Source organism: Scyliorhinus canicula, chromosome 10 (assembly GCF_902713615.1).
Source record: "Scyliorhinus canicula chromosome 10, sScyCan1.1, whole genome shotgun sequence".
NCBI lineage: Eukaryota > Metazoa > Chordata > Chondrichthyes > Carcharhiniformes > Scyliorhinidae > Scyliorhinus > Scyliorhinus canicula.
Window position 1 is genome coordinate 46377960 of NC_052155.1, and position 25924 is coordinate 46403883.

General features: G+C 45.8%; 1 protein-coding gene across 2 annotated transcripts in view; it reads left to right on the forward strand.

Moving 5' to 3' along the window:
- The window catches only part of oxsr1b (oxidative stress responsive kinase 1b), a 271259-nt gene that overhangs the window by 228910 nt on the left and 16425 nt on the right, over window positions 1–25924 (forward strand). For both annotated transcript variants that reach the window (XM_038808848.1, XM_038808847.1), the window contains 4 exons: window positions 3769–3833; window positions 21015–21067; window positions 23691–23759; window positions 24202–24266. In XM_038808848.1, coding sequence (XP_038664776.1) covers window positions 3769–3833; window positions 21015–21067; window positions 23691–23759; window positions 24202–24266 — 252 coding nt within the window. The remainder of the gene's footprint in view (window positions 1–3768; window positions 3834–21014; window positions 21068–23690; window positions 23760–24201; window positions 24267–25924) is intronic.

The window sequence follows — 25924 nt, forward strand, 5'->3', positions numbered from 1 at the left end:
TGAAACAGTGCCAGTTTTTGTAGAGCTTTTATTTTTGTTTTCCCTAAGCACAAACACTCTGCACCAAGTATACCCTTATGAATGAGCAGACAGGTAAACATCTGACTCCCAAACTTCCAATCTTGTCACTTGGGTAAAAGGCTTGTGAATTGTGAAGGATAATTTTGAACCTTGTGTCCCCAGAGCATTCACCTGGCCTGGATTACTAGTCCAGTGACAGCGCTATTCAATATATTACCATTTCCGCAGGACGATGGTGGCGTAATGGCATTGTCAGTGGACTTATAATCCAGAGACCCAGTGTAATGCTCTGGGTTCCTTCTTCGAATCCCACCATTGCAGTCGGTGGAATTTGAATTGCAAGAAAGTTGGAATTACGAGTCTAATGACAACCATGAAACCATGCTCTATTCTTGTAAAAATCCCATCTGGTTCTCTAATATCCTTTAGGGAAGGAAATCTGTCATCTTTGCCTGGTCTGACCTAAATGTGGTTGACTCTTAAATGTTTTCTGAAATTATCTTGCAAGCCACTCAATTGTATCAAATTGCTTTTAAAAAAAATAAAGAAATAAAAAGGAATGAAACTGGACGAACCAGTCAGCATCAACTGGCAACCGCCGGCCAAGCCTTGTCGACCCTGCTAAGTCCTCTGTACAAACACTGGGGTCTTTTCAAAATTGAGAGTTGTCACACAGATTAGTCCCAACAACAGCCTGATGTATCATAATCACGGTTAACGTCTCCAACATCACCATCTCTGAGTCTGTCATGTCAGTGGGAGCAAAGATGGAGGGCGGCACAGTGGTATCGAGTCAGGAGGGAATTGCTCTGGGAGTCTTTAACATCGACTATAGACCCCATAGCATTAGGTCAAACATGGACACCAAAATCGCCTGCTGATTGTCATGTACTACCCCTTCAGCTGATGAATCATTACTCCTCCATGTTGAACACCACGGAGAAAGCACTGAGGGTGGCAAAATGTACCCTCGGTGGGTGATTTCAATGTCCATCACCATGAGTCGCTGCACCTCCACAGTCTGAGCTGGACAAGTCCTAAAGGACTTGACAGTTAGACTGGGTCTGTGGCAGGTGGTGAGGGAACCAACAAGAGGGGAAACCATACTTGACTTCATCCCCACCAACCTGCCTACCAGAGATGTATACATTACAGTATAGGTTGGAGTGACCACCGTGCAGTCATTGTGGACACAAAGTCCCATCTTCACATTGATGATACCCTCCATTGTTCAACTCCAGTCTGGGCACCCATGAGGTACTGTGGGCAATCAGCAGCAGATTTATACTCAACAACAATCTCTAACTTCATGGCCCAGCATATCCCACACTCTGCCATTTTCAACAAGCCAAGGGATTAACTCTGGTTCAATGAAGAGTGCAGGAGGGCAGGCATACCTAAAAATGAGGTGTCAACCTGGTGAAGCCACAACTCACATCTTTGGACTGTGGGAGGAAACCGGAGCACCCGGAAGAAACCCACGCACACGCGGGGAGAACGTGCAGACTCCGCACAGACAGTGACCCAGCAGGGAATCGAACCTGGGACCCTGGCGCTGTGAAGTCACAGTGCTAATCACTTGTGCTACCGTGCTGCCCTTAAATTGTGTTCACAGTTGTGAATGGTGATAGACAATTCACACGGGGGGAGGAGACTGCACAAATCTATCCATCGTCAATTTGGAGGAGCCCAACACATCAGTGCAGAATATTGAGGCTGAACCATTCGCAACAATGTGCAGCCAGAAGAGACGAGTCGATGATCCATCCCAGCTTCCTCCGGAGGTCCCCTGCACCACAGGTGCCTGTCTTCAGCCAATTCGATTCACTCCATGTGATATGAAGAAACAGTTGATGGCACTGGATAGTGCAAATGCTATGGACCCTGACAATATTCCGGCAATAGTACCAAAGAATGTGCTCGCAAACTTTCCACTGCCCTAGCCCAGCTGTTCCAGTACAGCTACAACACTGCCATCTATCTGGTAATGTGGAAAATTGCTCAAGTATTGTACACACAGCAAAATTTATCCAACCCAGCCAATTACTGCCCCATCATCTACTCTCATCAGTAAAGTGATGGAAGATGTTATCAAAGTGCTATCAAGTGGCACTTGCTAAGCAATAACCTGCATACTCCTATTCAGTTTGGGTTCCGCCAGAGTCACTCGGCTTCTGACCACATTGCAGCTTGGGTTCAAACGGGCAAAAGAGCTGAATTCCAGAGTTGAGGTCAGAGTGACTGTCCTTCGCATCATGGCTGCATTTGACAAGAGTATGGCATCTAGGAACCCTAACAAAACGAGTCAATGGGAATTGGAGAAAACTCTTTGCTGGTTGGAGTCATACCTGCTGCCAAGGAAGATGCGTGTGGTTTTGGAGGCCAATCATCTCACGTCCAGAGAATCACAGCAGAAGTTCCTCGGTGTTGTGCCCGAGGCCCAACTATCTTCAGCTGCTTCATCAAAGACTTTTGTTCCATCATAATGTCCGAAGTGGGGATGCTTGCTGATGATTGCACGCTGATAATTGCACAATGTTCAGCATCATTTGCAGAAAGCTGCAACACAAAAGGGACTTGGGGGGTACTTGTGCACAAAACACAAAGCTAGAACACGGGTGCAGCAGGTAACCAGAAAGGCTAATGGAATGTTGGCCCTGATTCCAAGGGGATTGGAGTATAAGAGTAGTGAAGTCTTGCTTCAAATACAAGGCACTGATGAGACCATATCTGGATGTCTGAGAGCAGTTTGGATTCCCTTATTTAAGGAAAGACATCATTTCATTAGAGGCGGTTCAGAGAAGGCTCACCACGATGTTCCCCGGTATGAAGGGATTATCTTGTGAGCAAAGGTTAAATAGGTTGGGACTCTACTCATTATAATTTAGAAAAATGAGAGGTCATCTCCTTGAAACATAACAGATTCTTAAGGGGTTTGACTAAGTAAATACTGAGGGCATGTTTCCCCTCGAGGGAGAGTCTAGAACCAGAGGGCATAGTGTCAGAATAGGGGGTGCCATTTTAATACTGAGATTAGGAGAAATTTCTTCTGAGTGTTGAGCCTTTGGAATTCCTTGCTACAGCGCTGTGGGGGCAGAGTCTTTGTGCCTATTTAAGGCTGAAATAGATCCTTGATCAGTAAGGGAATACAGGGTATGGGGAAAGGGCAGGAAAGTGGACTTGAGGAATGTCTATCAGCCCTGATCCAATTGAATGGCGGAGCAGGCTCAAGGGGCCAAATGGCCTACACCTGTTCCTAATTCGTATGGATTTATAGCATAATCATAAAATGAGAGAGCTCAGCAATTTGGGAATAAAATCAAAACATTTCTATAATTTCTAACATTCGCACACTAAATGATAGTGGGATACTGGATCAATCTACATTTGCAAAATTTGTATCTGAATATTTTTGTTGGCCAAGGTTATTGAGCAGTATAGAGCAATAGAAGGTAAATGGGTGTTTTGGGCAAAGATCAGTCATCATCTGTTTGAATGGTGGACAGTAGAGGGGCTGAATAATTCATCTCAATGTAAGGTACCTCTTTGTCTTTTTAAAAAGTGGACGTGAAACTGGTATATGTTTATTACCTTTAAATATTTGACTTTAAATCAGCAATTTTGAGCAGGTATTGTTTTGACCTGTTCATAGGTTTGCGCAGCTTTCATAAAATTGATGCAGTTGGCGTGTTTCATCTCTACATTCCTTATGTCTCATTCTGCTAAATAGATTCCTCTTGCTTTCAGTTTGTTCCTGGTTCTGCTGCTCCAGATTCGCACCAAACACCCATCAGCCTCGTGTTAAGATTACGGTAAGTGAAATTGATCAGAACACAAGGGATGGAGTTCTCCGCAAGGCCAGACGCCATTGTGAAACCCGGAGAGGTTCACAACGGCGTCGGAAGCCTCTCCCGGCCCCCTATTCTTCCCTCCCCGGGGGGATAGGAGGGCCGTACCAGGAAACTCTGCCGCCGGGCCTTGTCCCTGGCTTCAAGGCCCGGCGCGCCAAGAATGACGCGGCGGCGGCGCCTAATGACATCAGCCGCACATGCGCGGGTTGGGCAGCTCAAACCTGCGCATCCGCGGTTGCCGTCTTTCCCCTCAGCCACCCCGCAAGACGTGACGGCTTGATCTTGCGGGGCAGCGGAGGGGAAAGAGTGCGTCCCCTTGAGACGCCGGCCCGACGATCGATGGGCACCGATCGCGGGCCCGTCCCCTCCCAAGCACAGTCATGGTGCTTGATCCCCGATGCGCCCCCCACAGGCCCCACACTTACCTGGCGCACCCATGTTCACGACGGCAGCGACCAGGTGTGGTTGCCGCCGTCGTGAACAGGTTGGGAACGGCAGGCCGCTCGGCCCATCTGGGCCGGAGAATCGCGGGCCGCTGTTTCTCCGAGTGGCGTGTCGCAAAACCGGACACGCCATTTTGGGGGTGGGGGTGGGAGAATAGCGGGAGGTGTGGGAGCGGACCTCCCGCTATTCTCCCACTCATCGTGGTTGCGGAGAATCGCGCCCACGGTTACCGTCTCTTGAAAAAATCATCGGCCAAAGCTCTTGCAGCTTTATGGTATACGCTCAGATATGTGGAACAACTGTTGGAACAATGCTTTTTCAGATGGGTTTACTTTTTTTTAACAAAATTCCATTTCAAAAGGATTAAGAACTATTACATTGCAGGATGAACTGAGCTCAATCCCACTCCATTATCAAGACTGCTTGGTATTTTCCATAATGTCACAATCTCAACCTATGCCTCAGCCCATCTGCTTCTGAAACTCTCATTCATAGTTTTGTGGCCTCCAGACCCAACTATTCCAATATACTCCCGGTCAGCCTCTATCTTCCGAAATCCATAAACATATCCAAAGGTTTACCTAGATCCTAACTTGCACTGACCCATTCTTCCCATCAGCCTCTGCTTTCTGACCTACACTTGCGCTGAGTCTAGCACTACTTCAAATTTAACCCCTTCCTTAGCTCAGCTCTGTAACCTCCTGTATCCCTACAACACTCTGGGAATCCTTCATTCCTCCAATTCTGACTTCTTGTGGATCCCCAATTTCGTTTTCCCAAACATTGGCTATGCCTTCAACTGATTGAACCCCAAACAATGGAATTCCCTCACTACACTGCTACTATTCTCTGCTCCACAAACACATTCCTGACAACATATCACTTTGACCAAGCTTTTGGTCACCTGCCTGAAAAGCTCTGATGGCTCAGTATCAAACTTAGGTTGATAGTGCTCCCTTGAAGCACCTTGGAATGTTTAAGTACACTAAACGCATGACATAAATTCAAGTTGTTATTTCTATTTTGGTACCTATTGGATCCATTTTCCAATGTGTGGGGCTCTTAATCATTAATGGGTGTGGCCATCTAAAAAATAAAACAGTAAACTATGGGGTCTAGTACATAGTTCTTTGTACCAATAGACCCTTTTTTCACTTTCTGGTGTGTACTGCGTTCACTGAACGAAAGAAAAAATAAAGCAAGTTAAGCATGGTGACTATTTAGTGACTCCTGAAAAGCTTGTGATAGAGTGAGAAACTCGCACAGATGGAAAATATCTAAGACTTGCATAATATTCATTTTCCAGTGGCATTCCATGGGGGAGCTTACACCAAGGATAGTAAGAAGTCTTACAATGCCAGGTTAAAGTCCAACAGGTTTGTTTGGAGTCACTAGCTTTCGGAGCGCAGCTCCTTCATCAGGTCACTCACCTGATGAAGGAGCTGCGCTCCGAAAGCTAGTGACTCCAAACAAACCTGTTGGACTTTAACCTGGTGTTGTGAGACTTCTTACTGTGCCCACCCTAGTCCAACGCCGGCATCTCCACATCATGGCTACCAAGAATAGTGTTCAGGAGAAGTAAGGATAATTGGACCATGTTAAAAAAATGTAATTCCATCTCCATGTTAGAGTAAATGTAAAAAGAATAGTTCTTATGTTTACATTTCCAATCAAAATTGCTTGCATAAACGTAGTTGCTGTAATTACATCCTCCTTGTAAAGGTAGCACTACAGCTTATTTAATGGAGTGAATGTATTTTTGCAACTTGACAACCATGGAGACCATTTTTATTATAAGAATTTGCAATGGAAAATATTGACAGGTGGTGCACACAGCCATTGTGCACATTGTACTTGTATACATAAATACTGTTGTACGAAATGCACACTTAAATCCAAGTTAACAATTGTCAAAAAGATGCTGTTGTTCAGTGTCTTTGTTTATTCATGAATAGTCATTTGAACCATTTATCACTTGAACTGCACCCAAGAAACCAGAACGTTCAGGTAACGTGGGGGTGAAATTTTGTGGCAGTGATGTGGGTCCTGTCCACCAGTTTGGGAACCATCGGGAGCCCCATATCACCTTCCCACAGGAGGCCCACAGGTAGACTGGCACTTACCTGGACAGCTTCAGGCCTCTGCTCTAGCTAACGTGCCAGTAAGGCTGAAACACGTCCCTGAGTCCCTACTCTAGGTTAGTGATGGATCCTGCAGAGATGGGCAAGTAGGATGGGATGGACTTCCCTAGAGATGGCTGAAGGCGGGATCAACAAGGGCAAGGCCTTCCTATCAGCGCCCTGGTGCCAGGGGCCTCGTATTTAGGCACTTTGTACCCGATCAAAGGAGCCTCCGCCCAACCAAAAAGCCACTGGCGAACTGGATGGCAAGTCCTCTGCCTGTCATTGGTTGAAATTCAGTGGTGGTGGGATTACCACTTAAGTAGCTCGATGGTCCTCTTTTATTCAGCTTGTAACATTTTATTCACAAAACAATACAAAGCAAAAAGAACAACATAAGAACCCCCCCCCCTCCCTGCAAGCCAGCCATTCCATCAACCAGTGCATGTATAAATCAACAAATAACCCCCACTCTCTTAGCAGCTTACAGTGACCAATTCTTTTAAATGAAGAATAAACAGACCCCATCTCTTATGGAATCGCTCAGTTGCCCCCCTCAAGATGAACTTAACCTTCTCAAGATACAGAAACTTTTATCAGGTCCCTCAGCCACACAGGCACAGAACGGAGAAGCTGACTTACCCCAATTAGAGCCGCTTGCAAGCAATCAGCGAGATGAAGGCCAAAGCATCCGTCCCCGTCTGCAGCTCCAGGACTCCCAGGGGACTGGGCTCCAAATCCAAGTGCAAGATCACAGACATAGAACATTGTGCTGAAGAACGAACCCCAAACCTTCTCAAACTTCTGACAGGGCAAGAACATATGGACATGGTTGGCCAGGCCCTTCATCCACCACTCGTAAGTGTCCTCCACTCCCTCAAACAACCGGCTCATCCTTGACCTTGTCAGGCGTACATTGTGCACCACCTTTAATTGTACTAACCCTAGTCGTTCACCACGAGTTTGAGGTGTTCACCCTCCACAGCCCCTCCTGCAGTGCCAGTCCCAACTCCTTCTCCCACTTGGCTTTCACCCCCTCCACTGATGCCCTATCCTCCTCTAGAATTCTCCATTGAATCGCCAAGATTAACACTCCCTACGCCACTCCATCAGCGACAAAACCCCCTCCAACAACAAGGAGGGCTGTGTCACTGGAAAGGTAGGAAAAGCCTTCCTTGCAAAAATCACCCTGCGCTGGCCCAAACAAATGATCCCCTCGAATCGGCATCAATCCCAACCCCATCCCTTACTTAAAATGCTGGCAAAATTGCCTCCATATCTTCAGTGCAGCAACCACCGGAGTACCCGACTAGTTCTCTGTGGTAAACGGGAGTGGCGCCATTGCCAGTGCCTGCAAGAGTCTGCCTCCATCCTCACCCACATTGCCCCCAACTCTCCACCTTCTCTACATTCGCCGCCCAATAATAATGTATCACATTCAGCAGAACCAAACCCTCTAACTTGCCCGCTCTGATGCGCCGTTTTCGAATCTCCGCTACCGTACCTGCCCAGACAAACAACAGAATCAAGGAGACTGGTAAACACTGGAATAAAATAAAAACCACAGTAAAACATTTATCTATACCAACTGTACCCGGCCTGCCAATGATGGGGGGCGATCCGCCTTGACCCTGACCACCAGGCTCGTGAAGTTCAATTTACGGACCTGGGAACAATCTCGAGCCACTTGCATCCCCAGATACCTGAAGTGATTAATCGCCACACAAAACATCAATTCGCCCTCAAGCCAGCTCACGTCCCAGCAGGGAGACCAAAAAGTACTCGTTCTTCTCCAAATTCAATTTCTGTCCCGAAAAGGCCCCGAATCGCTTCAACAGCCCCATTCTATCCCCCACTCTGGAAACCAGGTTGAGAGTATACAGCAAAAGGTTGTCGGCATGCAGGGACGTCCTATACTCTTTTCCTCCCTCCACTTATCCGAGCTTCTCAGTGCAGTGGCCAAAGAGTTCGCCTCATTTGTACAAACATTCGCCTTGTATAACAACTTCACCCATGCCACAAAAACTAGGCCCAATCCCAAACTCTTCCAACATCACAAGAAAATAACACCACTGCAGCCGATCAACTGCCTTCTCGTCTAGCGCAACCAACACCACCTGCGCTCCTTCTCTCTCCCCCCCCCCCCTTTCTGGTGGGGGAGCACCATATTTAGCAAGTGCCGCGCATTCGAGGACAATTGCCTACCCTTTACAACCCCGTCTGATCTTCCCCCAACCGCCTGCGGGAGGCACTCGTCCAGCCTAAGCAGCAAAACTTTGGCAAAAACTTAGCATCCATATTTAACAGTCCACTAGGTCTTTTTTAACAAAAGAGAAATAGATGTCGGTCCCATCATCTCCAGAGGTGCACCCCCCCCCCCCCCCCCCCCCCCCACCCCCCCAGCTACTGCATCCTCAAACATCTCAACCAACAGCGGCATCAGCCTGCCTGAAAATGTCCTATAAAATTCCACCGGGAATCCATCTAGCTCTGGCGCCTTACTCATTTGCATTTTCCCTGTAGCCACCCGAACCTCCTCAATCCCCACTGGCTCCTCCAACCCTCCCTATCCTCCTCTTTCATTGTGGCCCCTCCAAAACCGCCCTCGTATACCAGACTCGTCCACCGGGGTCTCCTATACAACCTCCTATAAAACTCCTCAAATGCCCTATTCACCTGCTCCGGTGCAGTAACCAACCTCCTCACCCGGTCTCGGACCTGAACAATCTCCTGGGAGGCCACCTGCCGGCAAAGCTGTCCCGCTAGCAAGTGACTGACCTTCTCCCCGTACTCGTACACCACATCCCCTTTGCCCGCCTCAACTGACGAACTGCTTTCCCTGTGGACAAAAGATCAAACTGTGTCTGCAGTTCCTTTCTACTGGCCAAAGGTTCAGGAGTGGGATCTGCTGCATACTTCCCATCAACATTCAAAATTTCATCTACCAGCCTCTGCTGCTTCTCTCTTGCCTCCCTATCACCTGCGCTTTATACGAGATGATCTCGCCCCTTACCACCGTATTCAACGCTTCCCATACCACCGATGTTGAGACCTACCCATTTTTATTGAACCCCAGATAATCATCAATCACATTTGCCATCCTTACACAAAAACCCAGATCTGCAAGCAGCCCCATGCCGGCCACTGTGCAGGTTTCTTCTCCAAGACCACATCTACCAGGTGTGGAGCGTGATCTGAAATAATGATCGCCCAGAATTCCGCCAGAGTGTGGCGATTAGGGGCTTTTCACAGTAACCTCATTGCAGTGTTAATGTAAGCCTACTTGTGACACTAAAAGATTATTTTTATTATTATCTCCTTCACCTGTTCAAAATGCTTAGCAAACTGCCGCTCAAACTCCACCACCATCACCTCGGCCAGCATGTCCAATGTAATGGGTGCAACTCTGCCTGGCGAGATTGCTCCCGCCATCTTTCCTCCCACAGAACTCCGCACTGTACATAGGGCCACTGGCATACTAGCACGAGTTCCTTTTCGTGCTGTATCTTTTTGGTTGGGTTTTTAAATATCCAGTACTTTATTGAAGCCAGTTCACATAAAGGTTCCCCCAAAACTGAGTGAAAAGAGGCTAAAAACAAGAACTCTGGCAGTAGCTACCCAATATGCGACGACCAACATTTATTTCCCATCCCTAGTTGCCCTTGAGCGAGGGGTGGTGAGCCGCTGAGATTCTTCTGTTGTTGGTACACCCATATTGCTGTTAGAAAGGGAGATCCAGGATTTTAATCAGCAACCCTGAAGGAACAGTGATTATAGTTAGAAGTCAGGATGGTGTGTGACTTTGAGGGGAGACTGCAGATGGTGGTTTTCTTATGCATCTACTACCCTTATTTTCTATGTGCTAGTGGTCATGGATTTGCAAGGTTCTCTTGAAGGAGCCTTGGCGAGTTGCAGCAATCTGTTTTGTATAAAAGGTAAAGTCACCATATGACCATAGGCTGTTTTCCTTTTTGAGGGGGAGAGCTGACTGGTGGTGATTTAAATTGAGGATCACCACACCTCAGGCAAGGACCTTTGTGAATAAGCTCAGCAGGTATGGGAATTGAACCCACGCTGCTAGCCTTGCTCTGCATCATGAACCAGCTGTCTAACCAAGTGAGTTAAAGCAGTCCCCCATGTTTTTATGTATTAAACACTGATGCCACTGTCTGTACATAGTGGAGGGAGGGACTATTTAGATTGGTGGATAGGTTGCTTATAAACAAACTGAAATCCCCTCGTTGGTTCTGGAACAAAAGAACAAAGAACAGTGCAGCACAGGAACAGGCGCTTCGGCCCTCCAAGCCTGCGCTGACCATGCTGGCCGTTGAAACTAAAATCTACACTTCTGGGGTCCATATCCCTCTATTCCCATCCTATTCATGTCAAGATGCCACTTAAACGTCACTATCGTCCCTGTTTCCACCACCTCCTCCGGCAGAGAGTTCCAGGCACCCACTACCCTCTGTAAAAAATATAAACTTTGCCCCTTGCACCTTAATCTTATGCCCCCTAATAATTGACCCCTCTACCCTGGTTAGCACTGTGGCTTCACAGCGCCAGAGTTCTGGGTTTGATTCCTGGCTGGGTCACTGTCTGTGCGGAGTCTGCAAGTTCTCCCCGTGTCTGCATGGGTTTCCTCTGGGTGCTCCGGTTTCTTCCCACAAGTCCCGAAAAGACGTGTGTTAGATAATTTGGACATTCTGAATTCTCCCTCTGTGTACCCGAACATGCGGCAGAATGTGGCGACTAGGGGTTTTTCACAGTAACTTCATTGCAATGCAAGCCTACTTGTGACAATAAAGTTTATTATTATTGTTATAATAATGTCTGATAACCACAGCATGCAAACAGCTCATTCTGTCATTCTATCAGAGCTGGTGGATGGCTTCTGTTCACCCTCCCCAAAAGCAACACATTCGAGGCAAAAACAAAAGCAGTAACCAATTAACAATTATTCCTTTTGGATTTGGTCAAGTGATAAAATTGGCTTTCTTTTTTGTTCAAGTCAAAAATCAAATCGCATCAGAACACTGATTTAAAAAAAAAACACATTCTTTTCTTTAAAAACAAACGTTTAAGGGTGGCACAGTGGTTAGCACTGCTGCCTCGCGGCACCGAGGACCCAGGTTCGATCCTGCCCCCGGGTCACTGTCCGTGTGAGGTTTGCACATTCTCCCCGTGTCTGCGTGGGTCTCACCCCCACAACCCAAAGGTGTGGAGAGTAGGTGGATTGACCACGCTAAATTGCCCCTTAATTGGGGAAAAAAAGAATTGGACACTTTAAATTTATGTTTAAAGAAAAAAAAAATTGTTCACGACCATTTTTCAGGAATCTTTACACTCTCACTCATCAGCACTCATCCAACCAAGTCAAGAATATTCCATCACTTTCCTGACTTGCATACATAGAAAATAGGAGCAGGAGGAGGCGATTCGCCCTTCCAGCCTGTTCTGGCATTCATTATGATCATGGCTGATCACCCAAATTAATAGCCTAATCCTGCCTCTTCTCTCCTCCTCCTCCCCCCTCCCCCAATACCCTTTGATCCCTTTTGCCTCAAAAGCTATATCTAACTGCTTCTTGAAAACATTCAATGTTTTGGCCTCAACTACTTTCTGTAGTAATAAATTCCGCAGGCTCTCTGTCCTAAATGGTCCATCCCGTATCCTCAGACTGTGACCCCTGATTCTGGGCATCCCCACCATCGGGAACATCCTTCTTGCATCTACCCTGTCTAGTCCTGTTAGAATTTTATGGGTTTCTCTGAGATTCCCCCTCTTTCTTCTGAACTCGAGCGAGTACAATCCTAACCGACTCAATCTCTCCTCATGAGTCCATCCTGCCATCCTAGGAATTGGTCTGGTAAACCTTAGCTGCATTCCCTCTAGCAAAAACATCCTTCCTCAGATAAGGAGACCAAAACTGCGCACACGATTCCAGGTGTGGCCTCAGCAAAGCCCTGTATAATTGCAGCAAGACATCCTGTACTCAAATCCTTTTGCTATGAAGGCCAACTTCCATTTGCTTATGCCTTGCAGATGACGGACAGGTTTTGGGGAGTCTGGAGACAAGTTACTTGCCCCAGAATTTCCAGCCTCTCTCCTCTTAGAGCTACGGTATTTATATGCTGGTCTAGTTCAGTTTCTGGTCAATTTTAAGCCCCATGAATTGATCGTGGGGAAATCAACGATGTTAATGCCATTGAACATCAAGGAGTGATGGTTGGATTCTCTTGTTTGAGATGATCAGTGATTGGCACAAACAATACTTGCCACTTAGCAGGCTAAGCCTGTATGTTTTCCATGTCCTGCTGCATTTTGACATGGACTGCTTCAATATCTGACAATTTGCAAATGTTGCTGAACATTGTGAAGTCATTGCGAACATCCCCACATCGGACCTTCTGGTGAATATGCATTAAACTGTAGTTAATGTATTTTCGTGCAAACCTTTATTGCTGCTTGGTTCACAGACCTCAACATGGTGGGCTCAATGGCTGTTCTTGGATACTCTGTGCAATTTCTTCATTACCAAATCCTTGACCCTTTCTCTGTTGGTCAGTCTCCTTTCCATTTAACAAATACAAATAATTGGGTTGCCAATTGCATTATAGCTTAAAGATGATAGAGAATTTGTATTTATACGGCTTCTTTTGTGAGCTCTAAGTCCCAAAACACTTTGCACCACAGTAGCACATAATTGACATCAGTTGCTCTGTGTTAAAATGCATTCAACCAATTTGCAAACAGCAAGATCCTACAAACAGCCATGAGATCAGGTAATCTGTTTCAAATTATCTATATCTGACAATGCAGCCCTCACTCAGTGCTGTACTGAAGTAATGACTTTGTGCTAATGTCTCTGAAGTGGAGCATAAGTCCCCAATCTTCTGACTCCAAGGTGCAATTGCTAATACTGAGCCAAAATCAACACTTTCAAATTGTTCAGTTTCATGGTGGAACCATTCCAAATTTCTGTGGCAGAAACAATTTGTACTTGCCGTTGTATTGCAGAGTCCTGGCATGCCTTGATCTTGAAGTTGATCATAGCAATTTGCTTTAAGGAGATGGATTATTGGTGCTGGATTAATCTGCTTTTATCACAGTTGCAAAGTTATTTGCACTTTGCATACATTATGAGCGATAAATATAATTGATTAAAACACATTATCCTAATCTGTGCAATACTGAAAATATAACTAGCCTGTATAAATCCTGACTTGAGCCTACTGGCTTAATTACTAATGACCCCCCAACTTGTCACATTGATGTTGTCCTAAATTATTGAAGCTTTGTAATCAAATGCTAAATTAATACAGGTCAGGAGTTGCACGATTTTATTGAGAATGCAAGGTTGAAGGGCAAGGCACGAAATTTAGATCACCAAATGTTGAGGTGAGTCAGGAAATGATGGTTAGATATATCAAACTTGCATTGAAAAGCCAAACGATTGTTGGAGAAAGAGGGAAATTAAGGAGCTGCACAGTTTGAGGTCTTGGGAAAGAGGAAACTGAGGCATCATTCTTAATTCCATCTCAGTTCATTTTGGTAAATGTGGTTTTGCTGTCTAGCCCAAAATAAATTGGGCTAGACAGAATTTGCTATAGAATTTGTACACTGAAGATTTGGTTTCACCTTTAGAAACGAGCAACTTACAAATGGCTTAGTTTGAATATTTCTGTTTGTTACTTTGCTTTATTCCTTTGTTATTTAACAAATAAACATTAGAAAATGTTTTAACACCAAGGTAATGAAATGCTGAAGGGAACTTTTAGTTTAACTGCAGACTGTTGCACTGTAAGTAAATATCTAACTGCACAAGTATTGAGCTGATGCAATTTATTTATTTTATTCTTTCAAGATCAGAGAGTTCCGATGAAAACTAAAACGCAAAAAGAAATAATTTGTATTTTTGAATTAAATATGCTTTGAAATAGATGTCCTCTTTTGGGCCCAGAATTGAGTTTGGTTCAGAGGCTGAGGGAGGAAAGCAGTGAAGATAGCTCTTTGAGAAAATTGGCATGGTATTTGGGCAGGTGGTAAATAACAAGGTTTTTAACGTGTGAGTGGAGTGGAAGAACCTGAGATGTTCGAAAGAGGAGAAGGTGCTAGAGGAAGAAAATTCTACCCAATTTCGTTGGTGTCTCTATTGTTATTTGAAGCCATTCAATTTGAAAAAAAGACTGAACAAGGTCACCAAGTGCCTTGTATCCAGGTTTGATGCCCAGTCTAGGCTGAATTAGCTATTGAAACTTGTAAGTATGGAAGTTATGGATGCAATGGAGAATGGCAAAATTGGGAGAACAGATTGGAGTCCTTGCAGAAAGTGGGGTGGGAAGGAATATATACAGGATAACTAGATGTCTGGGTTTATAGTGAATATTGGTTGATAATCTACTCCCAGAAACGAAGACCGAGTTCTAGGAAGGGAACAATCTGAGATAGACCATGTGAAGGTGAGGAAAAGATTGGAAAATTGGAGTAAGGTGTTGATGTTTTCCTATTCTGGATACGAGCAGGAAACTGCATGGGTAGCCATTACCAGAGAAAGGGATCGGGAACAGATCAGGAGAAGGACTGGAAAGAGGAATATACCACATATTCCATGAAAAAGGTGTAGCTAGGACCATACAGGCGCCCAAAGCAACAGCTTTTATTTGGAAAAAGTGAGTGGAGTTGAAGAAGTTTATCATGAGAACAAATTCAGTCAGACAGAGGAGGGTGGAGGTGGGTAGGACTTGTTGGTCCTTCAAGGAAGCAAGAAGTACTCTCAGACCATCCTAGTGGAGGATGGTGGTGTAGAGGCACTGGGTATCCGCAGTAAAGTGATGGTTAGAGTTATGACAGCTGGGCAGCACGGTGGCGCAGTGATTAGCACGCTGCCGAATGGCGCCGAGGTCCCAAGTTCGATCCCGGCTCTGGGTTACTGTCCGTGTGGAGTTTGCACATTCTCCCCCATACCCAAAGATGTGCAGGGTAGGTGAATTGGCCACACTAAATTGCCCTTAATTGGAAAAAAAATAATTGGGCACTCTAAATGTATAAGAAACAAATGAGTTATGAAACCAGAGAAACTTAGTGATGTAAGGCAGTGGAAGAGTCAGATATGTAGTGGGAAGAGACTGGATAAAGGAGGGGGGAAATGTGTTGAACAAGAAGTAATCAGTTCAGTAATGCTGAAGCAATGGGTGGAATATAATCCCTCCTCGAAGTGAGTTTCAAGTCTGGGGGTGGCTGTTTTATGGAATGGGAGGATGAGGAGTAGAGACCTTGCTATTTCCCATTGCTCCCCCCTATAACTCTGATTTAGTCCTGGAGGGCAGGCTTGCAGGTGGCTGGATGCCAATAACCACACACTGAAGGGCGTCATCTTACTGCCACTGGTATTTAAACAGCAGCTTCCAGAGTCTAGCCATGCTGAGATACCAACAAGGAAACTCTGTCAGACTTGCCTGTGACCTATTTGGGGTGTTGCCCTGTTCAAAGGCACTCCATTCTGATCAAGGGTCCTAGCTCCAGGAAGGAGAGCCCAATCATTTCTGCTTGCTGGAGATGCTTTCTGTATTAGCGCCATCCTAGTCCAATTTGGCTTTCTACAAAAATCCTTGATGAAGGCTCAAATGTATTATTGGCAGTAGCTACTGCTCCAGATGGCACCGCTAGAAGTCAAAGCTGCCAGTCTCTAGTAGAATTTCAGGCCTACTTGGGGAAGTGCAGTAATTAAATGCCCCCCCCCCCCCCGGAAGAGCCGGAAGACAGAGCAGCAGGTTTCCTTCTGTCAGTTAGGAACGTCAATCCCTCATTGGCGAGCTCACCACTGTCCTCAGGAAATTCTGCCCAATGAGTCAACTAGGGCAGTCCCATTGTGGAAATTGAGAAGGAGGGAGAAGAGAGCTGTATAGGGGGTGGGGTGGAATTTGAGGTTGGAATGTATCCATAACGAATGTGGAGACAAAGTGCCGTCTTCACATTGAGGAAACCCTTCATCGTGTTGTGTGGCACTACCACTATGCTAAATGGGATAGACTTTGAACAGATCTAGCAACTCCAGACTGGGCATCCATGAGGCGCTGTCGGTCATCAGCAGAATTGTATTCAACTACAATCTGCAACCTCTTGGCCTGCCATATCCCTCACTCTACCATCGCCACCAAGCAGAAGATCAACCATCGTTCAATGCAGAAGAGCATGCCAGATTCAACATCGGGCATACTGAAAATGAAGTGTTAACCTAGTGAAGCTGCAACACAGGACTACTTGTGTGCCAAACAGCATAAGCAGCAAGTAATAGACCGAGCTAAGCGATTCCACAATGAACGCATCATATCTGTAGTCCTGCCACATCCAGCCGTGAATGGTGGTGGACAATCACTGATGTCAGTCTTCGGCCAATACGATTCACTCCACGTGATATCGGGAGACACCTGAAGGCACTGAATACTGTAATGGCAAAAGGCCCTGACAATATTCTGGCAATGGTGCTGACAACTTGTACTCCAGAACTTGCCATACTGCTAGCCAAGCTGTTCCAGTACAGCTACAGCACTGGCATCTACCCGGTAATGTGTAAAATTGCCCAGGTGTGGCCAGTACCTTGTGTACAGGACAAATCCAACCCAGCTAATTACCAACCTAGCAGTCTACTCTCCATCAGCAAAGTGATGGAAGGAGTCATCAACAGTGCTATCAAGCGGCCTTACTCAGCAATAACCTGCTCATGGACACTCGGTTTAGATTCCGCCAGGGTCACTCAGCTCCTGGCCTTTGTTCAAACATGGACTAAAGAGCTGAATGCTAGAGGTGAGGTGAGAGCGACTGCCCTTGACATCAAGGCAACATTTGACCAAGTATGGCATCAAGAAGTTCTAACAAAACTGGAATAGATGGGAATCTGGGGGGGGGGGTAACTCTCGGCTATGGAGCCATACCTGGCACAAAGGATGTGGTGGTAGGAGGTCACTCATCTCGGCTCCAGGACGTCACTGCAGGAGTTTCTCAGGGTAGTGCCTTAGGCCCAACCATCTTCATCTGCTTCTTCAATGACTCCCTCCCATCATAAGGTCAGAAGTGGGGCTGTTTGTAGGTGACTGCCCAATGTTCAGCACCATTCGCGACTCTTCAGATAACGAAGCAGTCCATGTCCAAATGCAGCAAGACCTGGTATCCAGGCTTGGGCAAGTGGCAAGTTCCATTCACGCCACACAAGTGCCAGGCAATAACCATCTTCTACGAGAGAGGATCTAGCCACTGCACCTTGACATTCAATTGAATTATTATCGTTGAATTCCCACATTCAACATCCTGGGAGGTAACATTGATCATAAACTGAACTGGACTAGCCATATTAATACAGTGGCTACCAGGGCATGTCAAAGGCTAGGAATCCTACACAGAGTAACTTACCCCTGAGCGTGCGCGTTCCCCGTTTCTCCCCCCCCCCCCCCCCAAATAAAACAAATCTGTCCACCATCTACAAGGAACGAGTCAGGAGTGTAATGGAACACTCTCCACGTGCCTGGACGAATGCGGCTCCAACACTCTAGAAGCTTGACACCATTCAGGATAAAGCAGCCCACTTAATTGCTACCCCTTCCACAAACTTTCAAACCCTTCATCACGGCTGATCAGTGGCAGCCGTGTGTACCATCTACAAGATTCCTTAGACAGCACCTTCCAAACCCACTACCACTACCATCTAGAAGGACAAGAGCAGCAGATACCTGGGAACCCACCATCTGGAGGTTTCCTGCAAGTCATTCACCACCCTGACTTGGAAATGTATAGCTGTTCCTTCACTGTCACTGGGGGAACATCCTGGAACTCCCTCCCTAACAGTACAATGGGTGTACCTCCACCTCAAGAACTGCAGTAGTTCAAGAAGGCAACTCGTCACCACCTTCTCAGGATGGGCAATAAATGCTGGCCTAACCAGCGATGCCCACACCCCGAAAAATGAATTTTTAAAAAAGGTGAGTGACAATCCTGCAAACAATGGCTTGACAATCACTGCTGGGGTCACATGCAGGGGAGATAGGAAGAAGTGGCATTTGGCCTCTGCTAGCGAGAGAATATTACCCCAATCAGTAATAGCACCACTCTATTGGGCTGTTGGGTTACTGGTATAGGGTGGATACGTTGACTTGAGTAGGGTGATCATTGCTCGGCACAACATCGAGGGCCGAAGGGCCTGTTCTGTGCTGTACTGTTCTATGTGCTATATGAGGCACCCAGAATCATAACCGGGTGAAGCGCCATTTTTGAAAAGTAGAGATAAAGAGGGCTAAAGGCAGGATGCCGCCGGGGGAAGCACTGAGGTATATGCCGCACGCTAATTGGTTACAACCGGGACTATTAATACTATGCGGCCCTTTAAAATTGTGAATTTCTGAATGTGGCCCTTGCACGGAAAAGTTTGCCCACCCCTGGATTAGACTGTGTGACAGGAGCAGAGTAATTGAGACGATAAATGTGTTGTGATTCGATTTATTGTCGTGTGTACTGAGGTACAGTGAAAGGTATTGTTCTGTGTACAGCCAGACTAGTGTTTTTCAAACTTTTTTCCCGGCGACCCACATTTACAGAAATTACCACGGCAGTGGGAGATGTAGACAGAGTCAATGGATGGGAGGTAGTTTTCCGTGATGGACTGGGCTGTGTTCACAATTCTCTGTAGTTTCTTACAGTCTTGGGCTGAGCAATTGCCATACCATGCTGTGATGCAGACAGATAAGAGACATTCTTGGTGCACCAGTAAAAATTGGTAAGAGTCAATGTGAATATGCTGAATTTCCTTAGATTCCTGAGGAAGTAGAGGTGAGGTTGTATTTCTTGCTCGTAGCAGTGACGTGGGTGGACCTGGGTAGATTGTTGGTGATGTGCAAACCTAGGAATTTGAAGCTGTCAACCATCTACACCTCAGCACCATTGTTGCAGGCAGGGGTGTGTATGATACTTCGCTTCCTGAAGTCAATGACCAGCTCCTTAGTTTTGTTGATATTGAGGGAGAGATTGTTGTCGTTAACGCCAGCACTAGGTTCTCTATGTACCTCCTGTCCTCTGATTCATCGTTGTTTGACCCACTATGGCCGTGTCATCAGCAACGTTGTAGATGGAGTTGGAGCCAAATTTAATACGCCGGCAGTTCTCAATGAAAATATCTTCAAGGAAAGAGGGTAGAGGGAGAAATCTGCTCAGGGTTAAAAGGATCTGCTCAGCCAGGGGAAAGCTCTAGGCCGAGCAAGTGTGCTGGAGGTGAAAGTGAGAAGAAAGAGCACTGTCATGCTGAGTTCGATGAGGTGGAGGCATGAGGGGGTGAAGTTGAGCCTTTGCAAAGGTTTGATCGTTCAGGGTCAGAGAAGGGGAGATAAACGATCATCATAAATACACAGCAAGAGGTAATATTCTAAAAAGGAATGGGATCAGAAGGAAGTGAAGGGCAAGGAAAACGTTGTTTCCCATGAGATATTAAAGTTTTGTTAAAGCACCAGAGGAGGCAAAGGATGAAGTGGAATTGCAGACCGTGAGAGCTTTGAAACAGTCAGTCAGTTGAAGAGAGAAGTCAAGAGTTTTCATGTGGCATACATGGCTTTGTGGATCTAGGTCTGTCGAGAACAACGATCTGAATAATGATTAATGTCTCGTAGATATCTGTAAATGTGGGTGGATCCAAAACATTGAATTTCACTTGGAATCACGTAGAATACATCGGTGCTCCACGGAGGCAGTTGCTGAAGATGATGATGTTGCGTTTGAAAATAAGGTTTGGGTTATAGCTGATCAAACACAAGATTGAAATAGGAAGCAATGGAGGTAACCAAGGTAGTCAAGACACATGGGAATGCCATTGGAGGGAATAGAAACTTTTCAATGTGGGAATTCTTGGAAGAGAAGTGACACCAATGCAGAAGCAACATTGTAAATAATGCATTGTACACAACATGGGCAGCACGGTAGCAATAAGCAGTATGGTAGCATAGTGGTTAACACTATGACTTCACAGTGCCAGGGTCCCAGGTTCGATTCCCGGCTTGGATCACTGTCTCTGCAGAGTCTGCACGTTCTCCCTGTGTCTGCGCGGTTTCCTCCGGGTGCTTCGGTTTCCTCCCACAAGTCCCGAAAGGCACGCTGTTAGGTAATTTGGATGTTCTGAATTCTACCTCTGTGTACCTGAACGGGTGCCAGAGTGTGGCGACACGGTGATTTGCACAGGAACTTAATTGCAGTGTTAATGTAATGAAGCTTACTTGTAACTATTATTATTATTATTACTGTTGATTATTATTATTATGTTGACAGTGAGTGACCTGCCCTCAGCTGTGCACAGCACCTACTGAAAGGGGAAGAAATGAAGGGATTGTGCTCTTTATAAAAAGCCTTAATCTGCTAAATTGCATGAAAAAAGCATCCCTTGATGATGAATTATAATTTCAATAAAATTCATAGAGTGAGACTGATTATGTCGAAAGTTAACTGAATTCTTCATTGAATTACTTTCTTGTACCTTCCGTCTGTTGTCTGTCAACCACTGCTCCAAATGTCTGTGTAATAATTCGGAAATCTCTACTTTCCGCCGCAGGAATTTGAAGAAGGAGCTGAATGACATAAGATTCGAATTTACTCCAGGTAGAGGTAAGATGTCCTTTTATTTATGTTGCTCCTTATATCAATTTTATGTTTCGCATACGGGATCTTAATGTTGGGAATCTGCTGTCATTATTGAGGATTTATGGATCAGCTATATTCCTTTACCCTGTCCCATTAAGGTGTCTTAATCCCTGCCACAGGAGAGAAATATTGCAGCAAAGTGTTTCCATTTCCTACACCCAGTCAGCCCTTTGACTGCAACTTGCAGGCTGTGACACGCAGTGCACAAGTTTGTGATATGAACCTACACAGACATGAAACTGAAATCCCAAGCATCAATATAAAGGCTACCAAGTCAGGAGTTTGGATGACTCAATGTGATTGTGTTCTCTTTTTTTTCCCCCATGGAAGTAGATGTATTATTGACCTGCTCCTGCCCATCATCCTTGACTGACACTGTACAGTTAGGAATACAGATAAAGATAATTCAGCTGAATTATCTGTTTTAACACCTCCATAGAACAGCATAACCAAGACTGGAAACAACTTTGTGAATCGTGGTGGAGATAACCTTCTGGTGCTCTATGCATGCTATGCACAGATTCCAAACGTTTTTTAAATGTTCCTGAATTGTTATGCGACTTTGTACCAACCTCGAGTGTAATTCTGAATATTATCTGAATGCCCCTATATTGTGGCAGCTTTGTAAACTACTGACCCAGCTATAGTCCACATCCTTTTAAATGTTTTTTTAATCAACCAAAGTTCACCCAGACCATGGTTGAACTTACTGGATTTATTAAGTAGATCTACTAAATTACAATACACGGTTGACCTTCCAAACCAAAAGCATAAATCATCGAAGAGGCTTGCCTTTCAGAGTACTGGATATTGAGAATGTAATTTAATCCAATTGTTTTGTAAATTGGCTGATGGTGACATTTCTTTCTTCTGAACTGTACTTATTTTTTCCTACTTGTAGTTTTCTCCAAGCACATTATTGGACTCCCTTTCTCTCTGGCCCTACCTAATACTTTCCTATTTCCTATTCTAGTCATGTCTGTCTATCCCAATTCCCTATAAACCTTTGAAGAAGAGCCTTATGGACTTTAACTACGTTTCTTTCCACAGATGCTGCCGCATCTGCTGGATTTTTCCAGCATCTGCTGTTTTTATTTCATGCTTCCAGTATCTGCTGTATTTTGCTTTTATCTCTGTAAACCTTGTTTTTCCTTCCTGTAACCTCCTACTCCCATACCCCTGTCGAGTTAGGTTAATTGTTCCCCAGTAGCACTCGCAAACCGTCCTGCAAGGACCTTGGACCCTGTTCTATTCGGGTGCACCTGTCTGGCCTGTAAATACCCCATCTCTCCCATAATCAGTCAAATGTCCAAGGAATCTAAAGTCCTCACTCCTGTACAGTTGTTCCAGCTGGACATTCATCTGCTCTATCCTTCCATTTCTATACTCACTAAGCCAGGTGTAATCTAAAGGTTACCAGCTTTGAGGTCCTGCCTCTTTCCTAGTTCACCAAAATCTGATGCAGGATCTCGACCCCCTTTCTACTTATGCACAAATATGGACCACAACCGCAAGGTGTATGTCCCCCTCCTTAAAGTCTTTTTTTTTAAAAATTTTTATTAAAGTTTTGCAAAACTTTTCATAATAAATAGTAATAATCCTAACACAGCAAAATATAGTGAACATTAACATAGTGCAGAAAGAGAATATACAATAGCAATTAACTCGACGTTACCCCATGCGCCTCAGTCTTCCCACACCCTCCCAACAGAGCACATCCCACCCCCCCCCCCCACCCCCATGGATCGCTGCTGCTGCTGACATTTTAATTTTCCCCGAGAAGTCAACGGACGGTATTATGCCCCCGCTCAACAGCAGCAGCTCTGTACACTTGGCAAAATTATTTACACACATAGGTAGGCATCTGTTCGTGGCGTTGATTCTTGCTTCTCCTTGACGGAGTTCGCTGCTGTTGTCGTCCCCCCCGTGGTTCGCCTTTCCTTCCTCTTCGATTTAGCTGTTCCTCTCTCCGCCCCCTGCGCCTCCCGGCCTGTCTATCCCTCTCATGCTTTGGCTACTTTCCCCTGTTTCTTGGCTACCTGGCTATTCTTCTGTTTGTTTGTTGGCCACAAACAGGTCATTGAACAATTGGGTGAATGGGTCCCACGTTCTGTGGAAGCCGTCGTCTGACCCTCGGATGGTGAATTTGATTTTCTCCATTTGGAGAGATTCCGAGAGGTCGGACAGCCAGTCTGCAGCTTTGGGTAGTGCTGCTGACTGCCAGTCGTACAGGATTCTACGGCGGGCGATCAGGGAGGTAAAGGTAAGGGCGTCCGCCCTCCTCCCCAGGAATAGATCTGGCTGGTCTGAAACCCTGAAGACTGCCACTTTTGGGCATGCTTAGAGTCTTCTTTAACCACTCTGACATCCTTGATGCTGGATTGAACCTGGGACCTTCACAGTCTGAATGTTTAAGTTCCACACTGAGCAGGACTAACCCATCCGTTGATGAAGGCAAAAACATATTTTATGTCAAACAAAAGTGCACAATATGGAGTTCAATTTATAGACTAATCACTAACATTTTTAAATAGATATGACACATTGACTAGCTGTAATTAACAAGTTCATACATTTGTTCTGACAGATACAGCAGATGGTGTTTCCCAAGAACTTGTCTCTGCAGGCCTGGTTGATGGGAAAGACGTTGTAATAGGTAACTATTGCCAAGACTGCAATATATAGTTTCCGAATTTGAAGATTTTATTGGAAGATATTCTGTCGCATGCACACTTATGCTGGATGCACTGTGGTGGATACAGTATTGGACTAGTATTCCAGAGACCTGCACCAATAATACTGAGAATATAAGATCAAATCCCACCATGGCACTTGAGAATTTGAATTTAGTTCTTAAATAGAGGTGTAAAACTCGTATTAAATGTAGTTGTGAAGCTATTGGGTTGTTATAAAATCCATTATCGCCTTCTGCAGACACTAGAGGTTTATGATTGGTTGCAGTCTCTTGATAAAAAGTGCTATTTCAAAACAACTTCAGTAAGTAATTAATCAGGATAGATTCAATATGTCAGGGTTAATGTTAACTGTTTGCCAAGCATAAATGATTAACTTGCATATTTATCTTGGTTTTCAATTAGTTGCAGCAAATCTACAGAAAATAGTGGATGAACCAGCTGCAAATAGATCTGTCACTTTCAAATTGGTGAGTATAACTTTCCATACTAGTTTGGCCATCACTGACATTCCAGATTCAGGAATGAATATGTCTGGTGCAGGATTTAAATCGGACACATCTGCATGCTGGGGAGTCGGTCGCAAACCTCAGTAGGCCCATTCCTTGCATCCAAAAAAATAGCAACAAAAGTAGATCATTCAGCCCATCAAGCCTCCTTCCATTCAATTAGATCACGCCTGAGGTCATCTACCTCAGCACCACTTTACCATGCTATCTCTATATCCCCTGATGTTGTTAGTCACCACAAATCTTATCCATGTCTGTCATGAACATGCTCAATAATTGAGCTTCCACAACCTTCTCGGATAGAATCATAGAATTTACAGTGCAGAATGAGGCTATTCAGCCCATCGAGTCTGCACCAGCCTTTGGACCTGCCACCCTATCCCCATAACCCAGTAACCCCACCTACCTTTTTGGACATTAAGGGTAATTTAGCATGGCCAATTCACCTAACGTGCACATCTTTGGACTGTGGGAGGAAACCGGAGCACCCGGAGGAAATCCACACAGACACGGGGAGAGCGTGCAGACTCCACACAGTGACCCAAGCCGGGAATCAAACCTGGGACCCTGGAGCTGTGAAGCTACTGTGCTGCCCGTTGCGGATAGAGAATTCAAAAGATTCACCACCGAGTGAAGATATTCCTCAGTGTCTCAGCCTTAAATGGCCGCTCCCAATTCTGCGATTATGCCCTCTGATTTATACTCAACAACAGGGGAAACTTCTTATCTAAATCCACCTGTTAGAATTTTCTAAGTTTCAGCCAAGTCACCCTGCATTCTTCAAAACTCTAGGGACTACGAACCCAGCCTCCCCAATCTCCCCTATCACAGGGATTAATCTGGTGAACCTCCATTGCACTCCCTCCTATGGCAAGTATATTCCTCCTTAGATAAGTGGATCAGAAATGTTGAGGTTCATTTGTGGCAGGTTTTTCAGAGTTTCCTGCCAGCTTTGCCAGCGAGTTCCCACCGCTATCCAATGACACTTCTATGGGCACGATTCTCTGGCCTTGTTTGCTCGCGAGAGAGCGCAACAAGGCGGGTGAATAACTGGAGAGGCCAAACACGAGGACCGTGCCGGGCGCCAAACCGCTCGAGAGCACCTGGCCCGCTCTAGTAGGCAAAATTGGGATCCCGCTGTAGTGTGGCGGGGAACCAATTATCACCACCTGAGCCCTATTTCCATACAATTAACGGGAGCCATCCCATAACCAAAGGCCTCCTGTAATCCAGTGGCCTCCCCAGCAAGTGGTTATGCTGGCGCTGATTACTACTCCTTTTGAAAAACGTGAACCTGGCGGATCGGCTGCTGCGGGGAGCCGAGGAGGTGAGCAGCCATTTTCGCTCACGGGAAGTGAGCCAGAGGCACTGGGCATGCTGCCTCTGTTCTCAGGAGCAGGTGGGGGTGTTACCAGACGGAGGTGCAGCCCCAGTTGGGGGTGGGCAGGGGGTCTGGGGGTTGGATGGGGGGAGGGGGCCAGCTGGGGGACACTGATGGGGGCGTGGGTTCGACCGTGCATGGGTCCTCCATGCCAACCCCTGGACCGTGTGTTCCCGTTCTGGGGGCAATCCTTGTCCCTACCTGTTTGCCCAACGACCACCCAAAACTTCCACTGACC